The following is a 22225-nucleotide window of genomic DNA, read 5'->3' as shown; positions in this document are numbered from 1 at the left end:
TTCAGCAAAAGATACCATGAGAATGAAGCAAATTTGTTAATTGAAGTACATTGCAAAGTTTCTGAATCATGAAATAAAATGTTTGGGTTTCATGTTCCTTTAATAGTATTTAATCAAAATATACTTTCCAAACTATTTAAAGGTACATAATACTCATATGCTAAATCACTTGAAAGTGATGCAGCATAACTGTAAAAAGCTGACAGGAAAATATCACCTGATAATCTTTATGTATAAAATGAAGATATTTTACCTCACAATTTCCTCAGCTCACCAGAGTAAATGCTGTCTAAAAAGTTATTTCAGTTACTGCTAAGCTGCAGGAAAGAAAAAGAAGAAAAAAGAAAGAAAGAAAGAAAGAAAGAAAGAAAGAAAGAAAGAAAGAAATTAACAGCAGCCAATCAGCATCAGCAGTGTGGAGGTCATGAACTCTTAGCGCTGCGGAATCTGTTGGTGCTCTACAAATAAATAATAACTCTTTTACTGTGATCTCATGAGATTTTACTTAACTCTCATGGGATTTCATAGAAAACTTTCTTAAACTGAATAGGGAAATAACTTGAGTGTGCATGAGGCACGCTCCCTTGCAGGTCCCGGGACAGGTAAACTGATTTGCTCCTTAAAACTCTTTACAATGGGGTATGAATACTTAGGACATTTTGAGGTAAAATATATTTCTTTTTTACATAGAGATGTTCAGGTGATATTTTCTAGTCAGCTTCTTACAGCTATGATGCATCACTTTCAAGTGTTTCAACATGTGGGTGTCATGGCCCTTTAAATACATTTTTTTACAGAAATATATTTCTGTTCATTGAAGTTCCATATTACTTTATGAGTGTTTATTAGTGTAAATAATGAAGTTTATTAAGATTATAACAGTTTGCGAGACCACCGATAAAATAAATACCATACTCAATGTGCATGCGCAAATCCCAAAGTAAATGCTTGCTTGTCTGAATTCAATTTAAACACAGTGGCAAGCGAACATTGAAAAAATGGTACTGTGCATGCGCTCTGTAGCGCTCCCAGATTAGAATTGTATGCAAAATATTTGTCAATGAATGGACGTGTGATTTTCATGTAGAGCAGCACTTTTTTTGTGGGCTGTCATTGGTAACGTAGAAATCTAATTAAAAGGGGGATTTTTAATAAAATGAAATCTCCATTTTCATAAAAAAGTAAGAAGAATTTATTTTACATATCTTGCTCAATCAATATATACTGTATGTGTTGTCAATCATAAGTATTTGCAAAGTTTTATAATCCTTTAAACAAACAAAACTATTTTTTTTTTTATTACAATAACAGGGTCTATAGGCAGATAAAATCCTGTGACAAAAAATCAGTTTAGATATGAAAGTGGAAAATGTCATTGTATGGTTTGATTATGAACTAATTAACGATTATTCTTTATTTCTTAAATTTGGTTTGCAATAAAAAAAGGTGACCACTGCACAGGATTTCCTGTTAGAACACACAAACTTCATAAGATTACAGTTTAAATACAAAGCAGGAAAGATGTCACAGAATAAGAGGAGGATTACGGAGTACTTATTGTATTAGTAAAGGTTATAAGTCTTGAGCCATTCATATATTCCTTGTAAACAAATAAAGTGTTTGTTTACTTGCCAAAACATGAAAGATAATGTATAAGCATCCAACCTTGTACAATGTCATCCTGCCGTTGTAGTGCTGGCCGCATGGGACGTGCTGTTTCTGGGTGTTTAAAGTTGTGACCGTCGTTGAAGGAGTGTCCCAAGGATCCAGCATTCCCTAGTCGCAGCTGCTCGTAATCACTTAGAGCTGCATTTACATCCCATTTCTTACCTAGTTAAAAAACAGTACCTTGTTAGTATATGTAAAATGAATTGCTGTGTTCTTACACTAACAAAATATTTCAAATTACAAATCCCAGCATAGTAATGAACCTTACTGGAAGGCACATTTAACGTTAGTGTTTGTTTGCAAAATTTACATACAAATGTCACTGAGCAGATACATTTATGTGGGCATCTGTTCACTTTAGAATGGATACGTTAAACAGACACATCAGGTCTACATCTGTAGCATTAAAGACATAAACTAATAAATTATTTGTGTTGCTCATTACAAATTACCACAACAGCTGTTTTGTAGAGCTATAAGTTACTATCTAGCGGTTGTCATATTGCATTTCTGTATTCCCGTGCGAGTTGGCAATGACTATTTCACACTTCTAAACCTGTAGGAAATGTTGTACAGCTTTGTATGCTGAGGAAGAACTACCTCTATAGAGAGCTGGGAATTCTGGTGGCATTTGCAAGAGTATAAAGTAGGGAATGCAACATGATCTCACGGAATTTACACGTTCTTTACAAATGATGGCCAAATCCCATTAAATAGTTTTTAAAGTAATATCAAGAGCCAGAGGAGATGTGCATATAGTAACTAATCCCTATGTCTTTGATATATGCATGTGCGTGCACACATGCGCAAATTTACAAGGGTATATACACACACCACACATAAATATTGAGACTGATTTGTGTTTTAAAGTGTTAAATGTGCACTAATACATCATAGCATTCCCCCATTACCGTAGTCCTGGCCGCCTCTGTGTGAAAAAACTTTTTTCCCCAGAGTTTGACAGACATCTGGTGCAGCCATTAGGCCATGTACCATACGCCCTATGTATTTTATCAGCTCTGCTGCATTTGAGGACTATCAGCAAGTGCAGTTTCTGGCATATCCGACCTGCAGCTTAAAGTAAGCAGTAAATCCAGTCTTACATAGAGATTCACTGTTTATTGCTGCAGTCATCTTTGAGAGATACCCCTAAAACGAACAAGCATTTTATTACTTTTACAAAACAGTAGGTTTAGAAGTTGGCTTTGAAGAGTGCATTTTTAAATATTTAAAATAAGTATATTAAAGGGACATTAAACCCAATTGTTTTCTTTCATGATTTAGAAAGAGCATGCCATTTTAAACAACTTTCCAATTTACTTCTATTGTCTAATTTGCTTCATTCTCTTGCTATACTTTGCTGAAAAGCATATCTAGATAGGCTCAGTAGCTACTGATTTGGTTGCTGCACATAGATACCTCGTCTGATTGGCTCACCCATGTGCCATGCTATTTCTTCAACAAAGGATATCTAAAGATAGAAGCAAATTAGATAATAGAAGTAAAATGGAATGTTGTTTAAAATGGTATTCTCTATCTAAATCATGAAAGAAAATGTTGGGGTTTTGTGTCCCTTTAATATAACTGTGTTGGTTGTGCAAACTTATACTTATGCCTTATGTTTGATCATAAATATCAGTGCCATAAAAAAAAAATTTGACATGAAACCCCAAAAATTGATTTAATGATTCAGGCAGAGCATATGATTTTAAACAACTGTCCAATTTACTACTATTATTTAATTTGCTTCCTTCTTGCGTTATCCTTTGCTGAAAGGTTTATCTAGGCAAGCTCAGGAGGAGCAAAGAACCTAGGTTCTACCTGCTGATTGGTGGCTGCATATATATACTGATTTGTCCTTGGCTCACCCATGTGTTCAGTTAGAAACCAGTAGAGCATTGCTGCTTCTGAAAGAAATGATACCAAAAGAATGAAGCAAATTTAATAATAGAAGTAAACTGGATAGTTGCTTAAAATTGTATGTTCTACCTAAATCATAAAAGAACATTTTTGGGTTTCATGTCCGTTTAACGTCCCTTTTAAAATAAAGTCAGCTCCTTGGTAGCAATGCACTACTAGGATAAAACTGAGCACATCTGGGGAGCCAATGACAAGAAGCATATGTGTGTAGCCACAAATCAGTAACTAGGAGTGCATTATTGAAAAGCATAGCTAGGCAGGCTCTGGACCAGCAAAGGATTCTAAGTCTCTAACCTGGAGTTCATTCAAATCTGTCCATAATTATCCATCAAAAAATATTTGAAAAAAAGCTTTCAAGGGGCATATCGATGGGTCACAAACTGATGCAAATTGTGGTGACAAAATGACTGTTTAACATGCTTTTGAACCCTTTATTTTGCATGCACAATGTATCATTTGCTGATATAAATAAGTGGTTGTAACTTTGTGTTGATGAAATGTTTTTTGGTTTTGTGTTGGTCACCAGATAACGTAGTTATAACCGCTTACAAACCAAAACACAAATGATTTCACACCAAAGACCAGAGAGATTTATCTGGCCCTAGACTAATTGACTAACTAGCAATAAACTACATTGGCACAGTCTCATAAAATAACCAGAAAATATTATTCAGTTCATATTGGCACATTAGGGCCACTTTTATTCTTTGTTGCATAAAATAGAATTGTTTTTTTCTAACTTTTTAAATAATTTTTGCTCCTATGCCAAGAAAAAAAAGCACTTATTTTCATGCATGGGAGGTGTGTCCCTGACCGCCTATAGAACTGGGGAGGGGGGTCCTCATGACTGAACGTCTACCAACAAATCTTCCAATTAGTTTCCAATCCAATTTAAATAGCATTCAGCCCTTTTTCATGAAAATAAAATGACGTTTGACACGTTTAAAAAGGGTTCTTGTGTTTGCACAATAAACTTTGTTTAATGCGCCTTTAAAAAGACAGATACAAGATCAATATGCCTATGTTCTCGCACTATATTCTAGAGACATAGGTATCATTTTAAGAGGCTTGGTATCGATGGGAGGGGGATACCCTTCTGCACCCAGTAACCAGCAATCTTGGCCTGGTTGCTTACCAATACTGAAACTCAAGGAACTGGTTTACATGTTGGGATAAATCTCTATTTTTATCAAGAGCAACATGAGTTTTTGGATACAGAATTGCAAATAGGTTGGGTAAAAAAAAAACTTCAGGAATGTAGTTTACACAAGGTCAGCTATGGAATGAGAAAATGATTTAACCATATAAACGTATTCCCAGTACATCAATTTCAGACACTGCAGCATCCCTTTAAAATGACTTCATTCTAAAACTAGTTATCACCCAACTGAGAGAAATAACAGCAACACTTCTACAGTTATGTTAAACATTTCTTTATTCACCATTATGGTTTCCTAACCTGGCTTAAAGGGACATAATACTCGTATCCTAATTTACTTGAAACTGATGCAGTATAACTGTAAAAAGCTGACAGGAAAATATCACCTGAGCATCTCTATGTAAAAAAGGAAGATATTTTACCTCACAATTTCCTCAGCTCAGCAGAGTAAGTTCTGTGTAAAAAGCTGACAGGAAAATATCACCTGAGCAGCATCTGCTTAGAGGTCCTTTACGATGGGAGGTGGCTACTGAGGAATTTTTGAGGTAAAATATCTTTCTTTTTTTTACATAGAGATGGTCAGGAGATATTTTCTAGTCAGCTTTTTACAGCTATGCTGCATCACTTTCAAGTGTTTCAACATATGGGTATTATGTCCCATTAATGCTGCCTCTATAAACAGATTTGCACTTAAATATAACACAATATATTTTTTAGATTTGTAATAAAAATTAGCTTATTTTTTAAAATAATAATTCAAAGTTGTACACACCATCAGAAATTCTATAGAACATGGTTTATTAAATCCTGGGGACATTCTATAAATTATTCTATGGCCCCTAAATATTTGCTGGCTGCTCAGTATTTTTAGCAGCTGATATTTTTAAATCAGCATTAAATTATAAAAAAAAAACTAGACAGAATGATGCTTTCAATGTAAACATCAGCCTGAGACTGAAATTCAGATTTCTTTACATTTAATTAGTTTAGTTGTATAAAATATATAAACAAAAAGGTGTTTAGTCTTCATAAAGCATAGGGCACAATCAGGGACAGTTCTAAATGGCTCACTAGAGTGTGGAATATAGCAGTGTTAAAGTGATTGTAAAGTTTAAGGAATTACTGCCTGGTATCTAAAACCAACATAAAAAACAGTGGCACTTTATTTCATTAAACTTTACAATGATGCTTCTTTTTTCAAATACTTCTTATTGAAAACATACCGCCGATCCTCCGCCCTCATCTCCTAATGTAGTCAGCATATCGCTGCGTCCAGCTTGTGGGGCACGCAACAATTGGAGGAAGCCGGATTCGTCATCGATATGCTAAATACAGTAGGAGATGCAGGCGGAAGATCGGTGGTCTGTTTTTCGTAACACAATAAGTATTTTAAAAAAGAAGTAACGTTTAATAAATTAAAGTGCCCCTGTTTTTAAGATTTTTTTTAGATACTGGGCCCTAATTCCTTAAATTTTACAATCATGCTAAAGCGTGCACTTCCACCTTTGACGGGAACTGGAAAACCCACAATTTTCTCCATTAGATTACAGAAAAACGGAAATAAATAAAATGTAAAAATCTGCAAATGTTTTATTTTTTACTACACTCAATATAACATTTTATATTACAATGTTAAAGTATCAAATGTCCCTTTAAAATAAATGTATAAACCTCTGATACAGAATATAAAAAACATGCAAGATTGCAAACAAATATTTATATATATTTATATATATATATATATATATATATATATATATATATATATATATATATATATATATATATATATATTGTGTAGAGAGCACTCTCACTAACAAAGTTCCTTCGTGCCAGGGTGCCAGCAGGTAAAAATGCAAGGTAAAGGAAGGCACTCACTGGTCTTTTCATCAAGTGTTTATTATCAAGCGTGACGTTTCGGGGGCACACTCTCCTTCCTCAGACAGAATCTATATATTTCAGTATAGATTTAGTTACATGGAATCTCTGTTTAGCTACTTTTTATCTTCCAAAGAATTTTACACCTGATAAATATTTTAGGGATTCATAATGACTTAATTCCCAAAGCTAACTTCTAGGGTGGCTGTTTGGCAACCATAAATTACAAGTTAATCTCTGTTTACAAAGATGTCAGTCATTTCTAATTTATGTTTATGATTTATGTTCCTCCAGCAGTCTTTTGGAAAACACTGTACTGTCAAACAATAGAAGAGCAGTGGCGTTCTCAATAATTACAATTACACAAAGCACAGAAAAGCATTATTTGATTCAGTTTTCAATCTAAGAGTCTTGAAATGGTTTCTAGTCTGGTAAATGTGAAAGACAGATTGAGAAGCATCCTCAAGCTGAATATTTAATCAGTGTCAGGAAGAAAAACAGACAGTAAGGTCAGCAGCACATTCACTAGACACGAGGAACACTGAACATCCTCCAAGTGTAGACGGTCAACTACTGATAGCAACATAGTTTTCATACAGCCCAGGTGCAGCTGCATTCCTCATACACACAGCATTTGCAAAAAGGCCCAGCATCTCCTTATTACTACAATACACTGCTACTCTCACTTTTTAGGTACATATTTGTCAGAGAATGTTGTCTTTCAATGTTTGCTCTCTATCTTTATGCATTCATTCTTAGCTCAACTCTGTGCATCCTATTTCACTTTAACTTCCAGACTATATGTAGAAGTCTACAAGTAAATGCATAGCTAGAAAGTTTTGGGGGGGTGTTTTGGGGGGGGGGGGTGTTAAGTGAAGTAGGGCAATTTCAGACACTGTGAGTGAAAATCTTTTGACATAATTCCACATGGTGCCAATGCATTATAGACCCAGATTGGTAGGGGATTTAGTGCCAGAGAAAAAAGGTCTGCGTTATTACAGCATGTCTTTATTTAGACCTCAGCTGGGTCTGCTGGTCAGTGACAGCTCAATGCACTCATGGCTTTAAAAGCCTCTTCACTAGCACAATAGAAAACAGACACTGAAGTTAAAAGTCAAGACACTGAAGTACAGAAACAAAAGCCAGAAAGATCTGCACATCCAGCAATAACACTTATTCTGTGGGTACAAATGGCTCGTCACAACATTTACACAATGGGGCACAGCTAGTCAAGGCTTCAAAAATGTTACTGCTTGAGATGGCTCAGTAGGTCGAGTGTAGCACCTGCCTTATCTGGCCACACCTGTAGATTGCAGAATGAAATCCAGGCAGGGACACCTAAGCCTTTCATGAATCTGTGCTTGATACCATTGCATTGGGTAATAATTATTTATCAGCTGTCAATCATCAAATGGAATAAAAAGCAAGACAGCAGATACATTGCAAAAGGTTTGCATACAAAATGTTATGAAAGAATTTCAAATGTAATTTTGTTAGCAAAATGTGCATTGTTTTGAGACATAATTTATAAAAAGTACTCTGCTGACTAAACCATTTCTGTGCATAATGCAGCAGGGTTTGAAATATGCACTTTCTATTCTCAGATTCTAAATTGAAGAAAAATAAATAATGAAGCTAAATTGCAAAACTTTTTTTTACTACACATAATAAGCTGTTCAACCTCACAACCAACTACGTTCCCTTATCACCAAATACTTCCCTGAACCGCCTTCTTCAATCAATCAATGTCTGACTTACGTTTCTCTGCTCCCATTATTACCACCTCTTTCGATTTGAAGCCATCTCACATGCAGCTCCTACTCTCTGGCATTCTCTACACCCCTCCAGCAGACTGCCTCAAGCCTTGTATAGCTTCAAACCCACCTATTTATAGAGGCTTATCACCTATTCTGTGACATTTCATCATAATCTGCAAAATAATTCTTGTACACTGCATTGTTTAAGTGCTGCAACTACAATCTTTGTGACAAGTTATCTCCCGCCCCCTTTCATCTGTAGACTGTAAGCTCTTCGGTTTTAGTATTATTGCAAACCATGTGTTGTGTTACCACCACCCATACTCAGTGCTATTTGGTGGCTCTTTACAAATAAAAGATAACAAAATTTAGATCCTTCAACCTATAACAACACTGTTGCGGAGAGAAAGCCGATACATTACCCTAACCTAAACTAACACAAATACACCAATGACTTTCATACAGACCCTGCAAGATATAATCCCTAATACCAAACCTTTGCTAGGTCTTCCTACATCTCACATTTGTAGCCACCCGCATTTAGTTTACAAAACATTTTATTTCTATAGTTCTAAGCATAACAAATAAAAATAAAAGTAACGGTTGCAATTCCGGGGCCCTTTAAATTGCACTGTATGTCAACCTAATGTATGAATATGTATCTTGTTTTAACAATGAATGCTTTCAGAATAAAACAAAATGTAAGGTTTGCTAAAAGACTAATGGTCCATGACTCTTTAATCCCTGGCTTTGCTTTTTGCCATCAATCTGTGTACAATAGTACGTTCCATTCTCTTATCTTACTTTGCAGAAGGTGTGGCTTTGGACACCATGCAGCCACAACCTGCTCTCCTGCACTTTGTACAGCACACAGAATCTGTGTCCTAATCAGCTTTCTTTGTTACCTTGTTTTGAGGAGATGATGGTTTAAAGTTGCCCCATTACAAGCCCATTTAACATAATAAAACAAGACGTTAAACTAACAAGTGATTAAAGGCATGAGTAATGTATAGCAGTCATTTAACGCCACATTACAAAAGTCCTGCGTAAAAAAGAAAACGGCAGCATTTAATTTGCACAATTTACAAGGTTTTGTACTTACAAAGTAGTCCAGGGATACACCCCTTGGAAAACCCTCCAGAATATTTCTACCTGGTATAGTTTACTATAAAAAAAGCAACATTTTTTGTGTGCGTGTCTGAAAAAAATGTAGTAAAAGCTGCTTAAAGAGACACTCAATTGAAAATTAAACTTTCATGATTCAAATAGAGCAGGCAATTTTAAACAACTTTCCAATTTACTTCCATTAACAAAATGTGCACAGTCTTTTTATATTTTTTGATACACTTTTTGAGTCACCAGCTCCTACTGAACATGTGCAAGAATTCACAGAATATACGTGTATGCATTTGTCATTGGATGATGACACAGGAGGAGTGGAAATAGACATAACTGAAATTTGGCAGAAAAATTCTACTACGCATTTGAAGTTCAGACTAAGTGCTATTGCATTGTCTTTTTATCTTGCATTTGTTGATTATGCAAATCTACTGTATTTACTGGTCCTCTAAATTTAAACTGAATCAGTTGTGCAGTTCTTACTACTATTATGCTCATTGGCTGATAGGCACTTCCTGCTAATGAACATTGGCTGATTGGCATTTCCTGCTAATGATCATCAAACATTAGAACAACATAAAAGTCAAATAGTTTTAGTAGTAAGTGTGCAGCTGGATACTGATGGGTTATAGTATGCCTAAATGCTGCACTTTTATATTGAGAATAGAACATATTTCAGTACAATGTCCCTTTAAGTATGCAGGATACAATCCGGCCACTGGGGTGTGGAAACAATATAAAAGGAAAAAAGGTGGAACAAATGTACAGTGATGTACATTTTTAGGTGGGATTTTGGAGTATAATGTCAATTTATTTCACTTTCATGATTCAGAGAGAACAAATAATTTAAAACAACTCCCCTATTTACTTCTAATATTAAATTAGTTTTTATTCTCTTTGTATTCTTTGTTGCAGGAGAAGCAATGCTCTTCTGGGAGCTAGCTGACTATATCAGGTGAGCCAATGACAAGAGGCATTAATGTGAAGCCACCAATCAACAGCTAGCACATAGTAGTGCATTGCTGCTATGAAGCCTACCTAGGTATGTTTTTTCTACAAAATCAAACCGAGAAGGAAGAGAAAGTTGTTCAAAATTATATGCTCTCTCAAGCGTGAAAGAAAATATTTGGGTTTCATGTCCCTTTAAAGAATATGCTAAAAGTTCAAACCTGCTCTTTAAGAGCTAAAAAAAATATGTAAATTTATAAATCTCTCTTCTCTGCTTTGAACATAAGTAAATAATCAGGTCCAGTAAGTTTAGCTAAAGTGCTGAGTATGTTTCAGACTCCTCGTCCTCTGTACTTGCCCCGTGTGAAGGATTCATATGATGTCACACACGAGCAAGTGACCTGAGCCAGAGGAATTTCCACATTGCTTTTCTCAGAGGGAGAGGAGAGTCTGCCTAGGGGGTTACAAGTTCCTCTAAGTTGCAGAGGATTGCTGTAAAATAGCAGTTACCTGTTTTTGTCTGAGGGGGTTCTAACCAAACCATAGCCCCCCACGAGTGCTATTGGGATTAGTGACCCTTAATTTGAAAAGGGAGAATCATATCTTTCATTTGACACATCAGATTTCACCCTCTGAATGGAGGTCATCACCTGCCCCACTTTAACAGGAAATTTTTAATGGGGGACTGTTACAGAACCCCTATCTATAATCTCCCTACCTTATTTAATTAAAGAAGGTGAGATCACATTTATCCCACTTAAGGTGTCTGATACCTCTCTAATAATTAGAGAGGTATCAGACACCTTAAGTGGGATAAATGTGATAAATGACAGTCCCCTACGAATTAGAGTCTAATTCGTAGGGGACTGCCATAAAAATGTTGTTTAATGTATGGGGGGAGTGGGAGACCTTATCCTTTGCAGATAGGGATCGTAGCATCTTATTTGCCTGAACTAGTTAAAAAATAAATGCAGGTATTTAAATAAATGGTTGACCTGGGAGAGTGTACAATTAGATGACATCAGTAATCCCCTACTTATCACAGGGGTATGAGACACCTACATTGCAATTATGCTTCTAGTCAGTTTCTATACCTTTAAGTAGGGGAGTAGGACATGCATGGACTGTCACATCTCTATGAAATATGAATAGGAATAAACAAACAAAAAAGTAACTACATTTTAAATCTATATACATAACTCATTACATTTTATTTTCTAATTTTCAATCAGTCACCTTTAATGAATAACAAAGGTAAAGGATTATTTTTATGGTGTTTGAAACATTTGGAAAATAAATGAGTATCATTATGTTTACTGTGTATACTATTGAAAATTATAGTTTGTCGTTTTCTTATATTTGGGTATCTTTGCAAACTAAAGTTTTTCTCTCAAAGTGCTCAGTATGCAAAAAACAAACAAACAAAACAACTAGCAATAATTTGTAACTGCAAAAGACTAAAATTGGTGTCAGGGCATTGGTATAAAATGGCTCAGCAGCTAAGGGGTTAATCTAAGGGGGGGGAGAGAGAGAGAGAGAGAGAGAGAGAGAGAGAGAGAGAGAGAGAGAAATTTCAAAATCTGTGTCCCTTTAACCCTTTGTCTGCCAATTTAAACTGAAACTCACTAAACTTCAGGAATAAAAGGGCTCGAAGGGAACTTCTGTTTCATGTGCAAACAACAGTTTTATTCTCCAAATAAGCAAGCACTGCCACCTGAGGCCGGAAGAAAGGTTTTACCAAAGGACACCAGGGTTTGAGGTGGACTCTTCTATAAAACAAAGGTCAGTAAATCCTTCACATATGCTGCATAAATTAAAATTTATTTTCAAGTTGCATGGGGGAAGGCAATTCAGCTAAGCCACAATTAGTTCTGGTACTGTGAATAGTTCAGAGACAGTTGGGTGTCATGGTCCATATTCTATATGAAAGCATTTCCAGACTATCCAAGCACATTGTGAGAGGAGCACAGTTCTGCCCAGGACACAGATCACAAACATGACAGAAAGCCCCTAAAGCAAGCCGTGCTCTGACCAATCTTGTGGGCAACGGTTCAGGAAATGTCAGTTTTTGGAGGCTGTTTTCTAAATGAACAGAATGTCCAAATTGTGTTCATTTGGACTTTAACACAAAGCTTCTTTCTGTAGCGAGTGTCAGATTTAAAATCACAGCCTTTTATAAGCAGGGACAATTTGTCCTAAACCAAAACAGTTATGTCACTTGGAAATTCTGCCTATTGCTACTGAACCCTAGGGCTTGTAAGAAGACAACAGATTATGTGCTGCAAAAGAATGCCAACTAACTTAAGATGAAACACTGGCAGACAAGTGTTATAGAAGGCCTTTTAACATGTATGCAGCCTACTACGTATTTCAAGTATCAGAGCAGTGTTAAAGCCTATAAATTGCACCTCCAAATACAACTAACTGAGGCAACACCACACACTGTATTTCTGCTGACAACATATCAGACACTAACAAGTATGGTCCTAAACCAATGGTCTCAATGTACAGGCCCTGGGGCCATATGCATCCCTCAAGATAGTTTAATATGGTCCTCCATTTTTATTAAGTAAATAATTAATTTAACCCCATCCATTTTTGTAGGGTTCTAAGAGGTGTAAACAAGTTGATGTTCTATATAGGCAAGATAGATATAAATACAAGCATGCATTATCCAGTGTAGACTCCAATTATGCACTGCTTGGATAAATGTCACTTTTTTTCAGTTCCAGAATGATCACTTCACTTGGCACTCACAAGATTAATATACCACTGTTATGTCTATTGTTGACTACAGCTACCATGTAATACTACCTGGGTAAATGTCACTTCCAGTTTCTAGTATATCCAGAGCACTCTGTTCAAGTGGCCCCCATGGGAGAAGATCACTTGGCCAGTGGCCCCCTGGATACAATGAGCTTGATAACCCTGCACTAAACAGTCCAGTAAGACTGTGCATTGATCTAGGTGCCCATTAGCTACGAAGGCAAACCATAATTTACTTTGTTTCACAAATGTTTTTCATTTATCACAGAGCTGACTCATTATTTTAAAAGCAAGTGACATCACGAGAGATCTTACACAGTGTAACATAAAAAAGTAATACAGAACAAAACACCATTATATAAAAATGATCAACCAGCTAGGAAATTAAAAGGAATGTGAAAGTCAAAATGACACTTTCATGGTTTGGATTTTAAGAGATTTTTCAATTTACTTCAATCAAATGTGCTCTGTTCTCTTGGGATCCTTTGCTGAAAAGCATACCTAGGTAGGCCCAGGAGCAGCAATACACTTCTTGCTGCTTTGGAGCCGGCTTAATCCAATTGCATAGCTATATGCTAGCACTAATGCAATAATAACATGTTCTAGCACATTAGAACAATTTCTTTTTCTACTGCCCACATATTTAGGAGGCAGTCATAGATGTACAATAACCTAATAAAACAGAAGCCAGTGATAAAATGCAAGGAGCCTGGCACCACTAAGAATATATTTTAGCCTTTTCTCTTATTATAAACAAACCTAGCATATACAATGAAAGTCAGCAATATTTAGTACATGGAGCTACTTCTAAATAAATCTTCCAGCCATAATTGCAGGATTTCTCATGCAATCTACAGTATACCTGATCCGCCGTATAACGATCCTCTTTCATGACACCCTGGTTGAGAAATACTACTCTAACCAGTTAAGCCCCGTTTCAGTCTCCTCCCCACAAAACACAAACTATTTACAGAACACACAGTAGGGTATTAAGTGTTAAACTACAAACACACTGACCACTTGCTGTACAATATTCACTACACGGCACTCAGCCCGGCTGTACCTTACCTGTGTGTGCAGGCCGTGCAACTTCTGCTATCTATGAGATACTCTGATCTCTCCCAGTACAATGTACTAAGTTCAGAATGCTAATACATTTTATTGGTTTGAAAAGAATATGTGAGGTGTGGTTTAGAATGCCATTTTTTTTATACAGAGAGAGTAAACTGTGGTCATATATACAAAGACGACATAAAGATGGCGAAAAACAAGAGCTAAAACAACTCTGAAGCGTGCATGCTTACAATAACTTAGGTATCATCTAGTTAAAGTGATGGTAAAATCTGACAAACTGCTGCACATATTTCTAAAGGTCGTATCCTAAACTAGCATATTGCTATGCTTTTTTATTAATCAATTCATCAGCACACTGAATTATTTCACTTTTATTACCGCTCCGTTACTGTATTGAATCCAGCCTCTCTCTAAGATTTTTGAAGATACTTCTTTGACTGGCATCTGTTCTAGCCAATCACAGCCTCACCATGGGCCCCATGAAAAAGTCTATCTGCACGCTCCCGTGCTCGGAACGCTGACATGTTATTGAAATGCGCATGCGCTACAACTTACGCTATTTGCGCAATATAATAAGTGAATTAGCTGCTTCGCCAACAGTAAACAGTGCATCTGTTTAAAGCAAACAGTCAACTATTTCCCTTATTATATTGCGCAAAAAGCATAAGTTGTAGCGCATTTCAATAACATCAGCGTTCCAAGCATGGGAGCGTGCAGATACTTTTTCATGGGGCGCATGGTGAGGCTGTGATTGGCTAGAACAGATGCCACTCAAAGAAGGATCTTCAAAAATTTTAGAGAGAGGCTGGATTCAATACGGTAACAAAGCAGTAATAATAGTGAAATAATTAAATGTGCTGATGAATTAATTAATAAAAAAGCATATCAATATGCTAGTTAGAATACGACCTTTAGAAATATGTGCAGCAGTTTGTCAGAATTTACCATCACTTTAAAGGGATAGTAAACACCAAAAATGTTATTGTTTAAAAAGATAGATAATCCCTTTATTTACCATTCCCCAGTTTTGCATAACCAACACTGATATATTAATATACTTTTTACCTCTGAAACTACCTTGTATCTAAGCTTCTGCAGACTGCCCCCTTGGCTAAGTTCTTTTGACAGACTTGCATTTCAGGCAATTAGTGCTGACTCTTAAAATAACTCCACATGCATGAGCACAGTGTTATTTATATGAAACACATTACCTAATGCCCTCTAGCTATGAAAAACTGTCAAATGCATTCAGATAAGAGGCGGCCTTCAAGGGATTAGAAATTAGCATGTGAGCCTACCTAGGTTTAGCTTTCAACTAAGAATACCAAGAGAACAAAGCAAATTTGATGATAAAAGTAAATTAGAAAGTTGTTTAAAATTACATTCCCTATCTGAATCATGAAAGTTTAATTTGGACTTTACTACACCTTTAACTGTATTTTAAATCAGCACAAAATAATTTGTACCTGATACAGAACTACCCCCAGCTAGGAATGCATTTCCTTGAAATTGAACTCCAAGATTATTTGTAGAAATAGGCAGAAGAACATTCCTTAGACTTGTATGATTCAGATAGAATAAGCACAAAACAAACAAACAAAAAAACTGCTTTCCAGTTCACATTTATTATCTAACTTGATTTATTCTCTTGGTATTACTGGGAGCTAGCTATTGACTGGTTGCTTCACATATATAATTATCATCATTTCCTCACCAGAAGTGTTAAACTAGCTCCCAATAGGGCATTATTGCTTCTGAACCTATTATTCAACAAAGGTTACCAAGAGAATGAAACAGATTTGATAATAGAAGTAAATTGGAAAGTTGTTTAAAAGTGCACACTGTATTTAAATAACGAAAGTTTCATTTTGACTTTAGTGTCCCTTTAAATGCCAGGAACAGAAGCAAGCAAGTGCATTGATCTGCAAGTAAAACCTTATCCTGGTAACAAAGCATGTAGACAACTTTCCGAACCATAAAAAGCATATTTTATGCGCATAAAAGCAAGCAAAAAATATTCCCCCAATAACTGCTGTTTAGCATTTTACAATATCGTTATTGTAGGTTTTTTAGAAAGGTGCAAATATTAAGCAGCCTGTGTTACAGAGAGGCATCATTTGTTCTTTTCTTTTTTTAAAAAAAACTAACTTTTTTTTTTAAAACAACGTGATGCCCTCTTATGTATGGAAGACTATGAAGGAAGCACATAGATATGCAAACCCTTTTTTAAATGTTACGGCGAGTCATAAATATTTCTGGTTAATGAAGTTAGTAGTGATCAGACAAAGAAACCTGGTCTTGACCCCTCTTACCTTCAAGGAGGTCTCTAGCCAGTCCTGGCTCTGCTCCAGTTGAGAGGACAAATTCTGACAGGACGACGTCCATGTCCAGTAGTTCATGTGATCATGAATTCTTTTCGGACAGTTGGAAACAGGTGGGACATAGATCAAAGCTTAGTTCTTCAATCTAAGATTGAAACAACGCATAAATCTTGTGTTACGTCCTATATAATAATCAGCTGGACAATAGACATACCAACAGAACAATAAAAGCAGATATGTCTCGTTTTCATTTAATTCCACTGGAAAAAATGAATAGATAAAACTTCTCTGATCACATGAAGAAGTGCGATGATATAAATAAACTCTACTGTTATCTTATTCACAAGGACCTCTTTAAAAGACTCTTAGCTGTCTTTGTTCATTTTATTTTCCACAAAAGCATTTCCTAACTCCGCCTCATTGATCAGAAGCCAAAAATGACATTGTTCAAACTCCTACAGGTAGCAGCTTTAACCAAAATCTTCCATAACACGCCCACAACTTGCTAGTCTAATTCTTTAAAGTTCGACGTTTTATTTCCTGTCATATTAATCTGCCAAATCAAGATGATCTGTAAGGGTTGCATGCTGTATAAAGAGCAAAGGGCTAAGTCTTTTTAAATTATTGTATTTATCTTCTTTATATCAAATGAGAAATCCATAACATTATAGGATCCCGACGCTTACTGGAGACAGAGGGCAGGGCAATCAATGAAACAAGTCTACAGTCCTCTACCGTTTCCACTCTGATACCGTAAGTGAAATTAAACGGTTAGTGCCGGTATCCACCTTAAAGTGCCATATAGTTGCTTTTTTGTATCTAAGAGCATACTTAAATATATGCCTTTTTTTTCTCTCTAAATAATAAATACCACAAAAAGTAAAACTACAGCACTGCCATCCAATGTAATCCGATTTGCAAGGACACTCCTCTTGTACAAGTTTATAATTTATCATGTTCAGACATAATTTCTTCATCTTCACTTATCTTACTATATTTAATAACTGGCATTTAAAGGGACATGATAACCAAATGCTGAACCATTTGAAAGCCATGCAGCGTATCTGTAAAAATCTGAGTAGAAAAGATCACATGAACATCTCTATGTAAAAAAAGGAAGATATTTTACCTCAAAATTTCCTCAGCATCCCACTGTAAAGGGAATTTAAGCATTGCATAAGGATGCTAGTCCCGGGATTTATGAGGGAGCGTGCAGGCGTGCATCTGGTATGTGCATGCACTGTCACTTTATTTCCCTCAGTTTAAAGAAGACCACGATGAAATCTCGCCAGAATTCAGGTGAAATCCCATGAGATTACAGTAAAGAAAAGTGTGACCTCACCCTTTGCAGATGACAGTAGGTGAAAGAGAACACTTACTCTGGGGAACTGAAGACATTTTTAGGTAAAATATCTTACATTTTACACACAGATTTTCGTGTGATAATTTCAAGCCAGCTTTTTACACTTATGTCTCATCACTTTCAAGTTATTTTGCCTATGACTATCATGTTCCTATAAAAATAAATGTATGTAGTATTTTGTATGCATCTATGAATTGTAGTACATTAAAGCTTTGCTGAAAGATAAAATGCATGTTCCTGACCTAAATAAATATTTATTGCACAAGCTGATAGCTTGTTCCTGTCCCTGTCCACCATTAACAACTTGGGAAATTATGCACAAAATGTATTTTAAAAGGACATAAAAGTGGAAAATGAAAATGCTCTAATGTAATAAAACATATTATTACACTATTGCTTGAATATATCTGTACTTAACCCCTGTTAAGGGTCATGTCCATTTAATGCAAGTTTCATTATTCATTTTTTTAAATGATTTTTACATTTTAACTTTTTACGTCCGATTAAATCAGATTAATGAATTAATTCAGATTTTTCTTTTTTTTATTATTTAAAAAGGATTTTAAATAAAATGCTTTGAGGAAAAAGTTATCTAAAGATAGCTTTCTTTTTAAGATACATTATAATCCAAATGCTATTCATCCTGAAATAAGTTTTTAATTATGTAGCATGAAGTTGTATATTCATGGCTGTAATGTTTATATTTTTTGGTAAATTAATTCCAATAATCCATTCACCCCCAAGGCAGAAAATCCTGTGATCTGAGATATCATTGCAGAAAATGCAGAAAGAACAGGACACATGCAGGAGCTGTTAGTGCTTTTGCTTTGCATCGCTGCTTCACATCAGGCTGTTCTCTTCAAACAGTATTGTGCTCTGGCTACACTATGTAAGTCTTCCTTAAAGGGACAGTATACACCAATTTTCATATAACCATGTAATAGACACTAGTAGAAAGAAGAACATCCACAGATACTGATCTAAAAATCCAGTATAAAACATTTAAAAAAAACTTACTTAGAAGCTCCAAGTTTAACACTGTTAATGAGGTTAGGCTGGGACACCCAGTGAAAGGGGCTGGGAAAACAGGATACACTCCCCTCCCCACATATGAAAAGACAGATAATAGAAGTAGGAGCCGCAGGAATCTGTAGACATCAGTATACATCTAAAACCTTGGGGCTTTGTTAGGAGTCTGAACATTAGTACAATGTTATTGAAAAATAAGCAAAACTATACATTTTTACAAAAACACCCCCAGATGGGCTATATAAATGGATCATCTGTAAAACATTTATGTAAAGAAAAATCTAGTGTACAATGTCCCTTTAACACAGTGCTGCCACAGCAAAGTGCTGCTTGATGAGAACAGACAAATAAGGAGCAGTGCAGCAAATCGGCAGCACATTTATTGATGACCGTCTCTCAAGGATTTTGTTCATCCCCACCCTTGCCTTTCCCGGCCTGCAAAGCTGAGAATCCTAAATGTAAGAAGTTCTTGTGAGTAATGAACCCTTTTTTATTACTACATGTTTACCTTATCATTCGGTGATCTTAGACCAAGAGCAAAGGAAACAAATTTAAAGAGACATATTAAAAACAACAAATTGTATTTTTTTCTTTGCAGCTAATTTACAATGCAATTTTCAGCTGCTGCAATATATTATAAAACTGCAAAAAATTGCTTTATTCTCCAGTTGACTAACACGTTGCAATTGAGCTGGTGCTTTAGTGTAACTGACAAATTTAACATTGAATTTCCTTTCAAAATGGCCTGCAGAAACATTTTCACAAAAAAAAAAAAAAAAAAAATCTTATCGCAGAAAGTGAAGAAAAAAAAAGTTCTGCCTCTGGGCCATTTACAATGTTTTGCTATACCAGATGTTTCTGTACGATTATTTTGTACATTTTTTTTATCTAGAAGATATCACATATTCTTGGTTTTGTAAGTTCTCACAATTGTGAATTTGTGCCAGCAGAAATAACCTGCCTCTTCTTGGCAGCAAATCATTTCTAAAATAAATATACAAAGTTGAGGAATAAAGGGCACAAACCCATTTTTTTTCTTTTATGATTCAGATTGCAGACAGTCAAATTTGGCCCTCCAGAGGTTTTAGAACTACATTTCCCATGATGCTCAGACAGCATATCAGCTGGCTGAGCATCATGGGAAATTTAGTTCCAAAACCTTTGGAGGGCCAAGTTTGAGGATGTCTGAAAGAGCATACAATTTTAACCAGCTTCCCAGATTACTTCTATTATCTATTTTTTGGTATCTTTTGTTGAAGGAGCAGCAAAGAACTACTGGGAGCTAGCTGAACACATTTGGGTAAGCCAGTGACAAGAGACAAATGTGCAGCTACCAATCAGCAACTAGCTGCAACATTGTATAACAAAGCTACAAATAATGTTTCAAAACACTGCTGCCATAGAGTACTAAAGACACATGCACACTTCTGAGCCTTCCTAGTTTTACACGTCAATAAAAGATACGTAGAGAACAAAACAAATTTCAGAAGTAAATTGAAAAGTTGTTTAAAATAACATGCTTTACTGTCCCTTTAAGTACTCATAGTTTATAATGCAAAAATAATACTGCAAATAGGAGGTCACTTTATAAATACCAGGAAAAGAATAGCCACATACTGTAAAAGCACAGATCTTCCCTGGGGGACAGGGAAAGCCTCACAATCCCAAACTATCAAAGCATACTTTATTAGACACTACTGCAGAAGTACATGTATCACCACACAGAAATCCAGCCCTTGCCAATGCTACTATCCTACTTTTTGCAGACAACAAGGCTAGCGTTGGTCATAATGTTAGTATAAAGTATATTGTTTTGCCGTTATCATCAGCTAAAGCCAATTAGGGACATATATATATATATCAGATTTAGGGGTAGAATTATCATACCCCGGGCGGACATGATTCTCTATAGTAAATCATGTCCGCCCTGCATCGATGAATGCTGACAGCATACGCTATTGGCATTTAACATTGCACAAGCAGTTCTGGTGAACTGCTTGTGCAATGTCGCCACTTGCAGATTTGCGGCCGCTAGCAGGGGGTGTCAATCAACCCGATCGCATTTGATCAGGCGGATTAATGTCCGCTGCCTCAGAGGAGGCGGACGAGTTAAGGAGCAGCGGTCTTAAGACCGCTGCTTCTTAACTCCTGTTTCCGGCGAGCTTGAAGGCTCGCGCAGAAACAGGGATATACTGCCCCATTCATGCCGTGATAAATCGGCCCCTTATCCTTGAGATTAGAAAGTCTTACATTTTCAGAGTTAAATTACATGAAAAGGAGGCAAAATAAAGAACGAATGTATACTGCAAAGTTGTTTCATTATGCATAACTAAACATTCAATATAAAAATCTTAAAGGGACACTGAACCCAAATTTTTTCTTTTGTGATTCAGATAGAGCATGAAATTTTAAGCAACGTTCTAATTTACTCCTATTATCAAATTTTCTTTATTCTCTTTGTATCTTTATTTGAAATGCAAGAATGTAAGTTTAGATGCCGGCCCATTTTTGGTGAACAACCTGGGTTGTCCTTGCTGATTGGTCAATAAATTCATCCACCAATAAAAAAGTGATGTCCCCCTATGTATATCAGGGGTCGGCTCATTTGCCTAATTTTATGTAAAGTTCTGCTGCTTTATGCACATAAACGCTGTTCTCTTTCAGTAAATCCCAATAAAAACCATGTAAACAGTTCAGTTTTAAACACAGATAAAAGTTCTAGCCATAGAGACAAAATTAGAAGAAGAAAAAAATATTGCAGCAGTCTACACTTAATAATTCTGGCATGTGCTGATGCTTAGAAAACTCCCTCGTACAAAAGAATGTCAGTCTTGGAATGGAAGCATGAACTATAGATGACAACACAGGGAAACTGGAGCAAAGCAATGCAGAGACTGAAAGAAAACATTTGATGCACACATTTTACAATGCATATTTACAAAAGACCGTCCCTTGCCCACGAACCAAACAAAAACAGCTTGTTCTGGGCATAGCTTTAGCAAGCACATGATCTCCATTGTACTGAAGCTGGACCATGCATCTTAAATAATATGTTTACAAGTACTTAGATTAGGGATACGCTGACGCTTTAACAAATAATCATTTAAAGGTATTTTAAAGCTTCCAAAGGTTCCTAGTATGCACATTTTGTAATGCAACACTGCAAAATAGTGCAGCCATGACCCAACTCTAGTTTAGAAGAGAATATGCTGTTCTGGCATTA

At 35.9% G+C, this 22225-nt stretch overlaps 1 protein-coding gene across 2 annotated transcripts in view; it reads right to left on the bottom strand.

Annotated features, from left to right (window-relative positions):
• The window catches only part of OTUD7B (OTU deubiquitinase 7B), a 103871-nt gene that overhangs the window by 46124 nt on the left and 35522 nt on the right, over nt 1-22225 (bottom strand). Inside the window, exons 2-3 of one of the 2 annotated variants that reach the window (XM_053705379.1) lie at nt 16602-16755; nt 1666-1830 (exon numbers count right to left, since the gene is read on the bottom strand). In XM_053705379.1, the coding sequence (XP_053561354.1) occupies nt 1666-1830; nt 16602-16674 (238 nt within the window). In that variant the 5' untranslated portion in view covers nt 16675-16755. The remainder of the gene's footprint in view (nt 1-1665; nt 1831-16601; nt 16756-22225) is intronic. The other variant, XM_053705383.1, reaches the window with a different exon arrangement.

Source organism: Bombina bombina, chromosome 1 (genome assembly GCF_027579735.1).
Source record: "Bombina bombina isolate aBomBom1 chromosome 1, aBomBom1.pri, whole genome shotgun sequence".
NCBI lineage: Eukaryota > Metazoa > Chordata > Amphibia > Anura > Bombinatoridae > Bombina > Bombina bombina.
This window is presented reverse-complemented; position numbering and strand designations above follow the sequence as displayed.